This window comes from Oncorhynchus kisutch, linkage group LG11 (assembly GCF_002021735.2).
Source record: "Oncorhynchus kisutch isolate 150728-3 linkage group LG11, Okis_V2, whole genome shotgun sequence".
Classification (NCBI taxonomy): Eukaryota; Metazoa; Chordata; class Actinopteri; order Salmoniformes; family Salmonidae; genus Oncorhynchus; species Oncorhynchus kisutch.
The window spans coordinates 27,977,033-27,992,916 of record NC_034184.2 but is presented as its reverse complement, the minus strand read 5'-3'; the positions used below and the strand labels follow the sequence as shown (position 1 = coordinate 27,992,916).

General features: G+C 41.8%; 1 protein-coding gene across 2 annotated transcripts in view; it reads left to right on the top strand.

Moving 5' to 3' along the window:
- Positions 1-330: 330 nt before the first annotated feature.
- Positions 331-15,884, top strand: part of LOC109899130 (zinc finger CCHC domain-containing protein 24-like) — a 62,749-nt gene continuing 47,195 nt past the window's right edge. The window contains exons 1-2 of one of the 2 annotated variants that reach the window (XM_031835569.1): positions 331-876; positions 9,076-9,276. In XM_031835569.1, the coding sequence (XP_031691429.1) occupies positions 640-876; positions 9,076-9,276 (438 nt within the window). In that variant the 5' untranslated portion in view covers positions 331-639. The remainder of the gene's footprint in view (positions 877-9,075; positions 9,277-15,884) is intronic. The other variant, XM_020494183.2, reaches the window with a different exon arrangement.

Sequence of the window (15,884 nt, the reverse complement as noted above, 5' to 3'; positions counted from 1 at the left end):
TACCTACAAAATCCCAGCAACTGATTTGCGTCAATTAATATTAATCATTCTCTAAACCAATGAAATTCCTGGTTAAAGATCCAATAATGAAACAAGGTAACAAAGCATCTAACGGAAAAGTTAAATACGTTTTCACATAAATTAAAACTCTAACTTTTTTTTATTTTGATACAATATCAAAAGTCAACAGTGAACCCTGCAGAGATTCAAAAGGCATAAAGTAAACAAGGTAGAGAGCGAGAGAAAAAACGGTTTTGTACGTAGTGAATTAAAACCCTAATTTGCTTGCGTGCGTCATGACGCACCCCAAGTGTGCGTTGCATATCCAATGAGACTCCGGGTGGTTGTCCCACTGCAAATAAAGGGAGATAACGGGCTCTTAGTAGCGGCTGAAAACTTTTTATACTGACATGTTAGAGCAATGACTTTTGCGTAACGGTAAAACTGGGACTAGGCTCCCACCATGATATAGGGTCCTTACGAGAAGAGGAATAAGGAAAGATTGTCACGGCCTGGTGGGGGTAAAGAAAGCAGTGAATCCGTTGAAGTTCAGAAAGAAAGAGCGAGCAAGATTTCCGAAAGTTGAGAGTAATACAGAAACACAGCGGCGGTGGAAGAGCTAGTGTACCCATTTGAAAGATGAGCTTGATGTCTGCCATAGACACCAGTGCCTCCGTGTACCAGCCTGCGCAGCTACTGAATTGGGTCTATCTCTCTTTGCAAGACACCCACCAAACTAGCGCTTTTGACGCCTTTAGACCCGAACCCAACTCGTCCCACCCGGAGTTGAACTACTGCAAGGCTCCCGCCGCGGACGTGAGCTCGTCCCTCAACTCCAATTATCTCAACAATTTTTTTCAGCTCCAGCGGAATGAGGTTAGAGACTGAACCGTCTGTTTGTTAAATGTTTAGTCTATTGCCACGTTAAGTAAATAGTTAATAGCCTACGATCTGTTTTTATTTGCATACATCCCATCGTATGTCGAACGCTGTTTTGCAAAATGTTCGAGGGTCTGCAACATTGACTATTCTGGTAGCCTACACAAAACCGCCATGGATATTACGAACATAGACAGAAATACGTGCTCATCAACTTTTCAGACCTATTACGGCAATATCTGATTCGATCATATTCAAACAGAAATAACGTTCATTTAGTAACAAACCTGAGTGCAACATGGAGAATTCATCATGCACAATTTTAGCAGAACTGGTTTTGTATTGCGCACAATCAATACTAGACTATGGCAACAAAACAAAAAAGTCGACTATTTATTAAATTAATGCAATAACCAGGGATGGAATGACAAGAAGCACCGGTTCTAGTTCTTGAATTGTAAATCACGGACTATAACCGTTTTAAACGCTCCAAAGCAAGCAGAATCACTCCAGCAAAGTGTTTGACACGGTTTAGGCGGTTTTAAAGGCGATTGTTTTGACTCAATGTTCTGTGCAGGCAAGGCCAGACTCGAGCGTGCCACACGTAGGAGCGTGACGCATCTGGGTCTGTGGTCTGCATGCTGATGTGCTCGAGAGAGAGAGAGAGAGAGAGAAGTTAAACGTTAGTAGCGCGCAGAAATGCCTATTCCGAAGGGTTGGTCAAGGCGCTGTATCTGTACATACAGTTCTATAGAAACAACAAAGTGTTAAACAAGACTTGTTCAACACTTTCTATATTTATGTCATCATGGATATTTACAGGAAAACATGCCTTCAATGAGAGAGAGAGAGAGAGAGAGAGAGAGAGAGAGAGAGAGAGAGAGAGAGAGAGAGAGAGAGAGAGGAGAGAGAGAGAGAGAGAGAGAGAGAGAGAGAGAGAGAGAGAGAGAGAGAGAGAGAGAGAGAGAGAGAGAGAGAGAGAGAGAGAGAGAGAGAGAGAGAGAGAGAGAGAGAGAGAGAGAGAGAGAGAGAGAGAGAGAGAGAGAGAGAGAGAGAGAGAGAGAGAGAGAGAGAGAGAGAGAGAGAGAGAGAGAGAGAGAGAGAGAGAGGAGAGAGAGAGGCCTTAATTTCATAACTGGGATAGCTATGTAGCCTATGAAAAGTATTATATTGGTAATCATAAAACATGTTTCCACCCAACCATTTTTATGCAAGTAAAGTACCTGTCTGATAAAAAAACCTAATGACAAGCCTGATGGAAACCTCTCCTAAATGTCGACAGAACAAAACATGCAGACGGATGGATAATTGGTTTGTCTGTCAAATAGATCATGCACAATTGGCAGTGGAAACCCTTTTTGGAGCATTTGTTGATAGAATAACCATCATGTACTCTTTGCACTGTATCTGTGCGCTGTTGGCGAGAGACCATCAACAGAGTTAAACATGGGTTGATGGAAACCTAGCTACCCACATAAAAATACTACAGTTTACTATAGAATACTACAGTAATTACTATAGAATTCTGTAGTAAACTGTAGAATACTATACTACACATTGTAGTATCCCTCAATAATGTGTAGTACTTAGAATAGCATTTTGCAGTATACTGTAGAATACTATAATAAATACTATTGTATTATGCACAAAAAAACACTACATTGTTTTAAATATAGTAAATACTACATCATTGAATTTGCAAATACCCTGCCCATTCCCCTTCCCCATATCCCAATTTGTGCCACCAGTAAGTGAGAAATCTACATGCCAAGTATAGACCATATATTGTGTTCCCTACCGGTTATAGAAAATAGCAGAAGCTCTGAAGTCTCCGTTCAGAACCGAATCCTACCTACCTACAGGTTATGGAAAATGTGCTCTTTTAATATTTCTCCATTAAGGTTTCTTAAGGAGAAAGCCCCCCACTTCTATTTCAAAGATAATAAATGAAAGCACTTTAGTAAATGCTACAGTAATGTCCCCAAAAAGTAAATACTACAGTATACTACAAGTCTGCAAAACACTACAGTAAATAATACAGTATACCGTACTATAGTCTGAAAAAACACTACAGTAAATACTACAGTCTGCAAAAACACTACAGTAAATATTACAGTACACTACTGTCCTCAAAAACACTACAGAAAATATTACACTGCACTACTGTCCTCAAAAACACTACAGCAAATATTACACTGCACTACTGTCCTCAAAAACACTACAGAAAATATTACAGTGCACTATTGTCCTCAATAACACTACTGCAAATATTACACTGCACTACTGTCCTCAAAAACACTACAGAAAATACTACAGTATACCGTACTACAATCTGAAAAAACACTACAGTAAATACTCCAGACCGCAAGAATACTACAGTAAATATTACAGTACACAACGGTAACTATTACAGTGCACTACTGTCATCAAAAACACTACAGTACATTTTACAGTACACTACTGTCCTCAAACACTACAGTAATTGCTACAGTATTTATACTATAGTCAACTGTAAATACTACAGTATACTGCTGTAAATACTACAGTGAATACTACATTAATACTACTATTCCTACCATTGTATACTTTTTATAGAGGCTTTTCAGCCATTTAACATAAACCAGGCCTCTGAGATATGGGTGTAGTTTTCATACATTAAAACCCATTGTGTAGTGTCATACGATCCCCCTTGAGTAATGTCTTGCAAAAACACACACACACACACACACACACACACACACACACACACACACACACACACACACACACACACACACACACACACACACACACACACACACACACACACACACACACACACACACACACACACACACACACACGCACACACACACACACACACACTAACACACACAGTCTGGAAACAGTTGAAGCAGAGGGGGATCTTTTTCTCCACCTCAATGCAACACCAAGTACAACAACCCATTCCAGAGGCTTGATATGTTGGGATGAGTAATGTGCATTTGTTTCTGTTGTTGTCACTGACTTAAACGTCGTCACTGACCTAAAGGTTTCCATCCAACCTTTTTAAAATTACAGATCAAAAATGTCACGACAGGCCTGATGGAAACAGCAAATGTGTCGGCAAACTTTCCAAATGTCGACAAAACCAAATACACTAGACAATGTCTGTAAAGTGTCTGTAAAATGTAATATGCGATAAATGTCGGTGGAAACAAATATTGATATATATTGATACAAATATTGATATAATAACCATCATATTGAAGTAAACTTGAATCACGAGATGATATGGTGTGTGGTCCTCCCACTACGACTCGGGAAAGCACACAGTTCATTAGGCTACAGATGAAATAAGTTATGATGAACTTCACAGGGTGGTGAAAGTGCACAGGGAAATGAGGATCAATGTTCTGATCCAGAGCAAATAGGGTAAAACCTTGCTCAAGGGCACATCGGCAGATTTCTTTCACCTAATTCACTCAGGGATTTGAACCAGCAAATTTTCGGTTACTGGCGCAATGCTCTTAACCGCTTGGCTACGTGCTACGCTATAAATCAGAAATTTTTCTGACAAAACCATCAGTAGATTTGAAAATGCGAGGAAAACCAATTTAACTATATTATTTATTTGGTACATGGGAATTTAAATGCAAAAGGTATTTTTATGTGCACTAGGTCAGCACGCAAAGCTTTTTTATCCTCAAAAGGACAATTTGATGGAAGCATCTCTGGTGGGAAAATGAGCATATTATTTTCATGTATATTTTAGAATATTCGCATGAAAATCTGTCGCAAATTGGATAGAAACCTAGCTAGTGTCTCATCAAATAAAATAGGTAATAAATGAAAGGCCCAGTGCTGTCAAAAATTTTTTTTTTCTGTGATTATATCATATTGTACAACAGCTGATGAAACTAACACTGTAAACATACAGTTGAAGTTGGAAGTTTACATAAACCTTAGACAAATACATTTAAACTCAGTTTTTCACAATTCCTGACGTTTAATCCTAGTAAATATTCTTTGTCTTAGGTCAGTTAGGATCACCACTTTATTTTAAGAATGTGAAATGTCAGAATAATAGTGGAGAGAATTATTTATTTCAGCTGTTATTTCTTTCATCACATTCCCAGTGGGTCAGAATTTTACATACACTCAACTAGTATTTGGTAGCATTGCCTTTAAATTGTTTAACTTGGGTCAAACGTTATGGGTAGCCTTCCACAATAAGTTGGGTGAATTTTGACCCATTCCTCCTGACAGAGCTGGTGTAACTGAGTTGGGTTTGTAGGCCTCCTTCCTTTCACACGCTTTTTCAGTTCTGCCCACAAATGTTCTATTGGATTGAGGTCAGGGCTTTGTCATGGCCACTCTAATACATTGACTTTGTTGTCCTTATGTCATTTTGCCACAACTTTGGAAGTATGCTTGGGGTCATTGTCCATTTGGAAGACCCATTTGTGACCCAGCTTTAAATTCCTAACTGATATCTTGAGATGTTGCTTCAATATATCCACATAATTTCCCTCCTCATGATGCCATCTATTTTGTGAAGTACACCAGTCCCTCCCGCAGCAAAGCACCCCACAACATGATGCTGCCACCCTCGTGCGTCACGGTTGGGATGGTGTCCTTCAGCTTGCAAGCCTCCCCCTTTTTCCTCCAAACATAACGATGGTCATTATGGCTAAACAGTTCTATTTTTGTTTCATCAGACCAGAGGACATTTCTCCAAAAAGTACGATCTTTGTCCCCATGTGCAGTTGCAAACCGTAGTCTGGCTTTTTGATGGCGGTTTTGGAGCCTCTCCCTTGCTGAGCGGCCTTTCAGGTCATGTCGATGTCGATATAGGACTCATTTTACTGTGGATATAGATACTTTTGTACCTGTTTCCTCCAGCATCTTCACAAGGTCCCTTGCTGTTGTTCTGGGATTGATTTGCACTTTTCGCACCAAAGTACGTTCAAATCTAGGAGACAGAATGCATCTCCTTCCTGAGTGATATGACTGCTGTGTGGTCCCATGGTGTTTATACTTGCGTACTATTGTTTGTACAGATGAACGTGGTACCTAAAGGCATTTGGAAATTGCTCCCAAGGATGAACCAGACTTGTGGAGGTGTCCAAATTTTGGCTGGTCTTGGCTGATTTCTTTTGATTTTCCCATGATGTCAAGCAAAGAGGCACTGAGTTTGAAGGTAGGCCTTGAAATACATCCACAGGTACATCTCCAATTGACTCAAATGATGCCAATTAGCCTATCAGAACCTTCTAAAGCCATGACATCATTTTCTGGAATTTTCCAAGCTGTTTACTTACTTTACTGTCAACTTAGTGTATGTAAACTTCTGACCCACTGGAATTGTGATACAGTGGATTTTAAGTGAAATAATCTGTCTGTAAACAATTGTTGCCAAAATTATTTGTGTCAATCACAAAGTAGATGTCCTAACCGACTTGGCAAAACTATAGTTTGTTGACAAGAAATTTGTGGAGTTGCTGAAAAACGAGTTTTAATGACTCCAATCTAAGTGTATGTAAACTTCCGACTTCAACTGTATGATTTAAAAAAAATCTATGTTATTTCCTGAAAGTTGCTGGTTCAAAATACAATCCACACAGGTTCTTCTAATCAGCAGGTTGGCATGGACAGGATTTTCGTCTTTCCATGGTGACATCACCATGCGGTAAATTGGTTAATAGACCACTCCTAAAGAGTCATTGCTAAATTCTTGCTTGAGAAATAGTATTTTGCTAAAAAGCTACTTTTGCCCATTTTAATGGAAATCTATTAAAGCAAGATACTTAACTGTTACCCAGAAATTATTTGATATTGATATGAAAATGGCTGCATTAGGCCTTTAAGGGGTTATGATGTGAGGACAATGAGTGGTTGTGAACAGAGATGAGCAGTATTTATATTACTTGTATTACACGGAGTGACAAGGAGTTGAGTGTTGGCACAAAACAGGCCTTGATTCTAGGCTGAAGATTATGCTCCATATTGAATATTTCACAAGACACTGGGTTACCCCTGATCTCCTTGCTTGCAATCCTGTGGTAGATGCTACTCTGATCACTTACACTATTTGTATTGGAGAAAAATAGTATATCAACAGTTGTGTCCAAAAATCATTCTTGCCTACTATGAGCACTGGGTTACCCCATTCAAAACTAGTGCACTATATAGGGAATAGGATGCCATTTGGGATGCAACCGAACAGCAGTGTTTCCCTCCTCTGGTGTGTACAGCTCACCCGTGGACCTGTGAATTCAGCCACTTACTCAGATGAGGTGAGATTTGCATCCCAAATGGCACCCTGTTTCCTTTATAGTGCACTACTGACCAGGGCCCAAAGGGTAGCTCAATCTCCATCAGGTGTCCACAGGGGGACAATTTGGCCACTCGCTGCCTCATAGTATATGAAGCAGGAGAGGGGAAGAGAGGGGCTCTATGGTCACTTTATATAATGGCAAATGTACTGTATGGTTGACCTGTCTTCACTGATTTGATAGTAAGGCATATCAAGGCACAGAAAGCTGTATATACAGTGTACACTATCTATACTATTCTGTCTTTGGGCCAGGAGTTTTTTCCAACCACTTGACCCTTTTTCATGATCGGGTCACGTTGCCAGTGAACACTCCTGGCCCTAGATAATGTGGCATAATATGTTTGTCAGATAGAACTGGCAACTTCCACAAGGAAGAACAATAGCAGAATATCAACAGGCAGTGGATAAAACCAATGGCAGATGGAAAGCCATGGAAAACATAAAGAAAGATAGAAAGCTAATGTTTTATTTATCCAGGGTAGAATCTAGTAAATGAACACGCACACACACACACACACACACACACACACACACACACACACACACACACACACACACACACACACACACACACACACACACACACACACACACACACAGGTGCTGATAAGAGTTGATTTGAGCTGCCTCTCGGGCTAGGGCCGACCTCTGCTACACTGTTGCCAAGTGTAAGATGTCTGTGCTATGCAACATAAGACATGAACAATAACAACGTAAGTTCTCCCAAGGAGAGATATCATTCACAAAGACTCCAGTAACTTTCCATAACTCTGACAATGTTGCCATATAGCTTGGATTCCGTCCAAATCTCAGTTTTAACAGTGGGCTATACATTGAAGAGGAGAGGTCATCATAACTAGGACCTGGAGTTTTTCTTAGGAAAAGCTATAAATAGGCCTAGAAATTAGGGTTAGGTCTCATGGTCATGACAAACTCTGGGCCCTATTACAAGGGTCATGTCATATGCAGGAAAAACTCCTGTCCCTCACCGTAAACAGAGGTTGAACCTACTTACCTAATTCATTGTCACTTCTATGCCAATATTTCAAATGGAGGACAAAGTGAATAAAAAGGTTTTAAAAAATGTATTCTCTCCTTCAGTTTGCTAATGGAAATTGATATTCCGAGTGCATTAAGCAGACACTGGAGCACCAATCTCACGCAACAATTGACTGGCACATCTTCTCAGAGTGAGCCACAAACCATCCTCATGGCGTGATACTTCAAACAGATCTGGGAACATAACAGCCTGGTCTCAGATCTGTTTGTGCTGTCTTGCCAACTCCTATCTAGCCATTGTCACGCAATACAGCATAAACAGATCTGGGACCAGGCTATGAACACCATGTCTCCCTTTCTCTCTCGCTCTCTCCTTGTTTACTGTAAGTCATCCTTCTCTAAAGTCCTGTCTTCCTTTGTGACATCCCCAGTACTTTTCCAGTTCATAAGCAACAGCTGGATTGAGCGCCAGATGTGCTGAATTGAATGAGAGAAAAGACGGAGGGCATAGGACAGTCAACGGAAATTGGTGATTAAACTCAACAGCATCGCAAATTCCCAAAAAATCCATATTGTTTCATTAGTGGTATCATGTATCCATAGGTTGTCAAACTACTCTGTAAGCATGATAGAGGGGAGTTGCAGGTGTTCTTCAGAAACATAAAGCTCGGTGCTCTGCCACAAAAGTAATGATGGAATAAGAAATCCTTAAAATCCTGACATTAGGAAGAACAGGCAGCACTTCAAACTTTGCATTATGTACTACAATAAATGCATCATCACCTAATTTTCATATCTTCCTTTATTCTACATTTCTTGTCATGTTTTTTCCCCTGCGCAAAATGCCAACCATGTTTTCCTGTCTCTCCCTGTTCCAGGCATTGAATAACAGGGTATATAAAAATGTCTCGCCATACGACTCGCTCAACAACATTGTTGACGGGCTCAACTCCTTGACGGACCACTTCTCCGACCTCTCCCTCTCCTCAGAGCCCCGCAAGCCCAGCAAAAGACCCCCGCCCAACTACCTATGCCACCTCTGCTTCAACAAGGGCCACTACATCAAAGACTGCCCCCAGGTAGGACACAGACTGAGACAGTCCTTATTCATTCACATGCATGTTTGTTGGTTCATTCATTCATCCATTTTTGGGGGTCCTACCTCTAATTCTATTGGTTCAGTATCTTTTGATTTCAAAATGCTACTGGCTGCCATCGAGAGTCAACATGGCGTGTGACCATATTTCCAGCCAATCATGTCCCTTTTAAGTTGACCAATGGCTGTGTGGCGGTGGCATCTGTGTGATGCTCTGACCTAATTGTCAGACAGACAGTCCTATGTCCTCTGTGGTCATGAGTGTGTGTTAGTTGTGCAGACGGAACTTCACTATGATGGAGGAAGAGTAGGGTGAAGTTGGCCCCTAGTTGCTGATCTTGGGTCAGTTTAGCATTTCCCCCACTAATGGTTAATGTTAGGATTGGGGGAGGGGAGGCTGATCCTAGATCTGTACCTAGGGGAAACCAATCAGAGTAAGGAACCAGCAGGGATGGTTATATAACTGATGTATGTATACAAAATACATTTTATCATCAGCAGAATTCATTGAATCATTAGCCAGGAGATTTAATTTGTTAAATTTCTTCTGTCACAAAGTTAAGGTATTTGTAACTGCTTAAACGTCAGACATAAGGTGTCTATTGGTCACATCGGTGTGTCGTGTCACTATAGGGGCGATCAGGTGCCAGGTTGGTAGTATGCACAACTTTCAAAGAAAAACACTCCTTTGTATCTGTTTGAGTGTGTAATCTTGTTGAAACAGCTTTGAATGCATAATCAAAGTGGTTAGTGTTTCAACGGCAAGGTTTGGACAAAAAAAAGTTGTTTGATGGGAAGAATATCCCATAGTTCATACTTTTCGCCTCTCGGTTTTCAAATATTTTAGTATTTTATGACGCAGGTCTCTCTGTAAAGAAAACAATTCTAACCATGGAAAATTAGCAGCGAGTTCCAGCTGTGAGGTCCCATGGTTAACAGAGTGTGACCAATGGGGTCCAAGCTGAGCTCTCCTCTGTTTAACAGAATCAGTACCGGAGTGAATTCATCACAGAAAACATTTACCGTTTAAGAACCAAACGGAAGCAAACAGAGCAAAACAAGTGTTTCTATCAGGTCGCAATTGTAAATGAGAACTTGTTCTCAACTTGCCTACCTGGTTAAATAAAGGTAAAATAAATAAATATTGGACAAATTCAGGTAGGTCCCTCCCTGTTTCATTCGGTTTGCTTCCATTTACGGAACTTTTTGCAACAGAATTAAAAAAATAATTATAATAATTTCACCTTTATTTAACCAGGTAGGCCAGTTGAGAACAAGTTCTCATTTACAACTGCGACCTGGCCAAGATAAAGCAAAGCAGTGCAACAAAAGCAACAACACAGAGTTACACATGGAATAAACAAACGTACAGTCAATAACACAATATAAAAGTCTATGTACAGTGTGTGCAAATGTAGAAAGGTTAGGGAGGTAAGGCAATAAATAGGCCATAGTGGCGAAATAATTACAATTTAGATAAAAATAGCAGATTCGTACCACCAACTATTTACATGGGACAAGACAAACATGCTCCTACACCTGCCTTGCTTGCTGTTTGGGGCTTAGAGATATCAGCTGATGTAAGGAGGGCTATATAAATTTGATTTGATACACATGTCCGACTGCTACGCCGTCTTGGATTTGTGTCAGCATAATGAAAACACCCAGGACTCTATGGTACGGATGTTACTGATCTACCACTAGAAATAGAATGTGTGGAACAGGCTTGGAACATCTGACATTGGCAATTTGACTAGTAAACTCATTCTAGTTTAGTGGATTTACCAACCTATTGATTGGATGATGTACTGTATGTATGTGAGACATCGAATTATGTTTTTTAGTATCCAAAACTACCTCAATATATGATAGCCTACTTCTAGTAATGATACATGTGTAAATGCACCCTCAAATACAGTATAAATAATTGTACATGGATATAACGCAAGCATTACAATATTGACATCATGCCATATTATGCACACTATGATGGCGTAACATGTCACAATAGTACAACTGAAATAGCATTCGGAAATGCTAGTGATACTGAGGTAGAGATTATGGACCACAAAATGACTGTTGTGGTTTTCACATACGGGCACTTTGAGGAACGTTCGGTCTCCCTTTGCGACGTCTTGTAAAGTCAAAGCAAACTGCATGGACTGGGTTTAAAATATGTTCTTTTGAAACAGGGACACTGAATTGTGGTGACAGATATTCTCTCTCTCTTTCGCTCACCCTCTCTTGCTCTTATTGTGTGTGTATTGTAGAGCTTTCTAGTTGTTTAGACCTGACTGAATCAATGCTAATCCTTGTATTAGGAATGTCTTCATGAATTAAGGTGACGTTTATTGTGTTGATGTGCTTAATAGTTATCACTGTGTATTTAAAGCATTGAACCGGTTGGTTGGAGGGCAGCAGTTGCAGGGCACTAATTGAAGTATAGTGAGTCAGTGGAAATGTTAAGCTTTTGTTTTATTACGACCAAACCCCCTCGACATTAGACTGCTATTAAACCAATCTGTCAGCAGGACAGCTAACCTACGAGGGCGGAACTCAAATGTGTGTGTGTGTGTGTGTGTGTGTGAATGGGTGTAACTCAAATCACAGCGGTTCTGTCAGGTCTCCCCAATTGTTTGTTAAACTGCCAATGGATACACGGAAAACATCAGATCTCCTGTGTGTGTGTGTGTGTGTGTGTGTGTGTGAATGGGTGTAACTCAAATCACAGCGGTTCTGTCAGGTCTCCCCAACTGTTTGTTAAACTGCCAACGGATACACGGAAAACATCAGATCTCCTGTGTGTGTGTGTGTGTTTCAACCACTTCTTCGTCACAAATGGCACCCTATTCCCTGCCATTTGGAACACAGACCATATCTCTGTTACATAGCCCTCTCCTGGGCTTTATCTACTATTATTCACCCCCCTACACGCGGCTACACAGACACCCATCAACGCACACATACATCATATATATTGAAGACACTCCAAACACAATGCATATGTCCAATACTTGAAAATATTTGAGGTGTGCTTGATTTAGCATGTAGTTTACACATTGGGGACTACTCCATTGGTTCCATTGTACCAAGTGAAGTAAATCATAATTTGATCAACTAAATCAAATGATATGTCTATGAATTTAGCATAGCTCAAGTATTTCAAATCGAATCACATTTTATTTGTCACATGTGCCCGAATACAACAGGTATAGACTTTACCTTGAAATGCTTGCTTACGAGCCCTTCCCAACTATGCAGTTAAAAAAAAACATTAAAAAAAGTACCAGATCAGTGTCGAGCTATATACAGGGAGCACCAGTACCAGATCAATGTGGAGCTATATACAGGGAGCACCAGTACCAGATCAGTGTCGAGCTCTATACAGGGAGCACCAGTACCAGATCAATGTGGAGCTATATACAGGGAGCACCAGTACCAGATCAATGTGGAGCTATATTCAGGGAGCACCAGTACCAGATCAATGTGGAGCTATATACAGGGAGCACCAGTACCAGATCAATGTGGAGCTATATACAGGGAGCACCAGTACCAGATCAATGTGGAGCTCTATACAGGGAGCACCAGTACCAGATCAGTGTGGAGCTATATACAGGGAGCACCAGTACCAGATCAATGTCGAGCTCTATACAGGGAGCACCAGTACCAGATCAATGTGGAGCTCTATACAGGGAGCACCAGTACCAGATCAGTGTGGAGCTCTATACAGGGAGCACCAGTACCAGATCAATGTGGAGCTCTATACAGGGAGCACCAGTACCAGATCAATGTGGAGCTCTATACAGGGAGCACCAGTACCAGATCAATGTGGAGCTATATACAGGGAGCACCAGTACCAGATCAGTGTCGAGCTCTATACAGGGAGCACCAGTACCAGATAAATGTGGAGCTATATACAGGGAGCACCAGTACCAGATAAATGTGGAGCTATATACAGGGAGCACCAGTACCAGATCAATGTGGAGCTATATACAGGGAGCACCAGTACCAGATCAGTGTCGAGCTCTATACAGGGAGCACCAGTACCAGATAAATGTGGAGCTATATACAGGGAGCACCAGTACCAGATCAATGTGGAGCTATATACAGGGAGTACCAGTACCAGATCAGTGTCGAGCTCTATACAGGGAGCACCAGTACCAGATAAATGTGGAGCTATATACAGGGAGCACCAGTACCAGATAAATGTGGAGCTATATACAGGGAGCACCAGTACCAGATCAATGTGGAGCTATATACAGGGAGCACCAGTACCAGATCAATGTGGAGCTATATACAGGGAGCACCAGTACCAGATAAATGTGGAGCTATATACAGGGAGCACCAGTACCAGATAAATGTGGAGCTATATACAGGGAGCACCAGTACCAGATCAATGTGGAGCTATATACAGGGAGCACCAGTACCAGATCAATGTGGAGCTATATACAGGGAGCACCAGTACCAGATAAATGTGGAGCTATATACAGGGAGCACCAGTACCAGATCAATGTGGAGCTATATACAGGGAGCACCAGTACCAGATCAATGTGGAGCTATATACAGGGAGCACCAGTACCAGATCAGTGTCGAGCTCTATACAGGGAGCACCAGTACCAGATCAATGTGGAGCTATATACAGGGAGCACCAGTACCAGATCAATGTGGAGCTCTATACAGGGAGCACCAGTACCAGATCAATGTGGAGCTATATACAGGGAGCACCAGTACCAGATCAATGTGGAGCTATATACAGGGAGCACCAGTACCAGATCAATGTGGAGCTATATACAGGGAGTACCAGTACCAGATCAATGTGGAGCTATATACAGGGAGCACCAGTACCAGATCAATGTGGAGCTCTATACAGGGAGCACCAGTACCAGATAAATGTGGAGCTATATACAGGGAGTACCAGTACCAGATCAATGTGGAGCTATATACAGGGAGCACCAGTACCAGATCAATGTCGAGCTCTATACAGGGAGCACCAGTACCAGATCAATGTGGAGCTCTATACAGGGAGCACCAGTACCAGATCAATGTGGAGCTATATACAGGGAGTACAAGTACCAGATCAATGTGGAGCTATATACAGGGAGCACCAGTACCAGATCAGTGTCGAACTATATACAGGGAGCACCAGTACCAGATCAATGTGGAGCTATATACAGGGAGTACCAGTACCAGATCAATGTGGAGCTATATACAGGGAGCACCAGTACCAGATCAATGTGGAGCTCTATACAGGGAGCACCAGTACCAGATCAATGTGGAGCTCTATACAGGGAGCACCAGTACCAGATTAGTGTCGAGCTCTATACAGGGAGCACCAGTACCAGATCAGTGTCGAGCTATATACAGGGAGTACCAGTACCAGATCAATGTGGAGCTCTATACAGGGAGCACCAGTACCAGATCAATGTGGAGCTCTATACAGGGAGCACCAGTACCAGATCAATGTGGAGCTCTATACAGGGAGCACCAGTACCAGATCAATGTGGAGCTATATACAGGGAGTACCAGTACCAGATCAATGTGGAGCTCTATACAGGGAGCACCAGTACCAGATCAATGTGGAGCTCTATACAGGGAGCACCAGTACCAGATCAATGTGGAGCTCTATACAGGGAGCACCAGTACCAGATCAATGTGGAGCTATATACAGGGAGTACCAGTACCAGATCAATGTGGAGCTATATTCAGAGGCGCTATATACAGGGAGTACCAATACCAGATCAGTGTGGAGCTATATTCAGGGAGTACCAATACCAGATCAGTGTGGAGCTATATTCAGGGAGCACCAGTACCAGATCAATGTGGAGCTATATACAGGGAGTACCAGTACCAGATCAATGTGGAGCTATATTCAGGGAGTACCAGTACCAGATCAATGAGGCGCTATATACAGGGAGCACCAGTACCAGATCAATGTGGAGCTCTATACAGGGAGCACCAGTACCAGATCAATGTGGAGCTCTATACAGGGAGCACCAGTACCAGATCAATGTGGAGCTCTATACAGGGAGCACCAGTACCAGATCAATGTGGAGCTATATACAGGGAGTACCAGTACCAGATCAATGTGGAGCTATATTCAGAGGCGCTATATACAGGGAGTACCAATACCAGATCAGTGTGGAGCTATATTCAGGGAGTACCAATACCAGATCAGTGTGGAGCTATATTCAGGGAGCACCAGTACCAGATCAATGTGGAGCTATATACAGGGAGTACCAGTACCAGATCAATGTGGAGCTATATTCAGGGAGTACCAGTACCAGATCAATGAGGCGCTATATACAGGGAGCACCAGTACCAGATCAATGTGGAGCTCTATACAGGGAGCACCAGTACCAGATCAATGTGGAGCTATATACAGGGAGCACCAGTACCAGATCAATGTGGAGCTATATTCAGGGAGTACCAGTACCAGATCAATGAGGCGCTATATACAGGGAGCACCAGTACCAGATCAATGTGGAGCTCTATACAGGGAGCACCAGTACCAGATCAATGTGGAGCTATATACAGGGAGCACCAGTACCAGATCAATGTGGAGCTATATACAGGGAGCACCAGTACCAGATC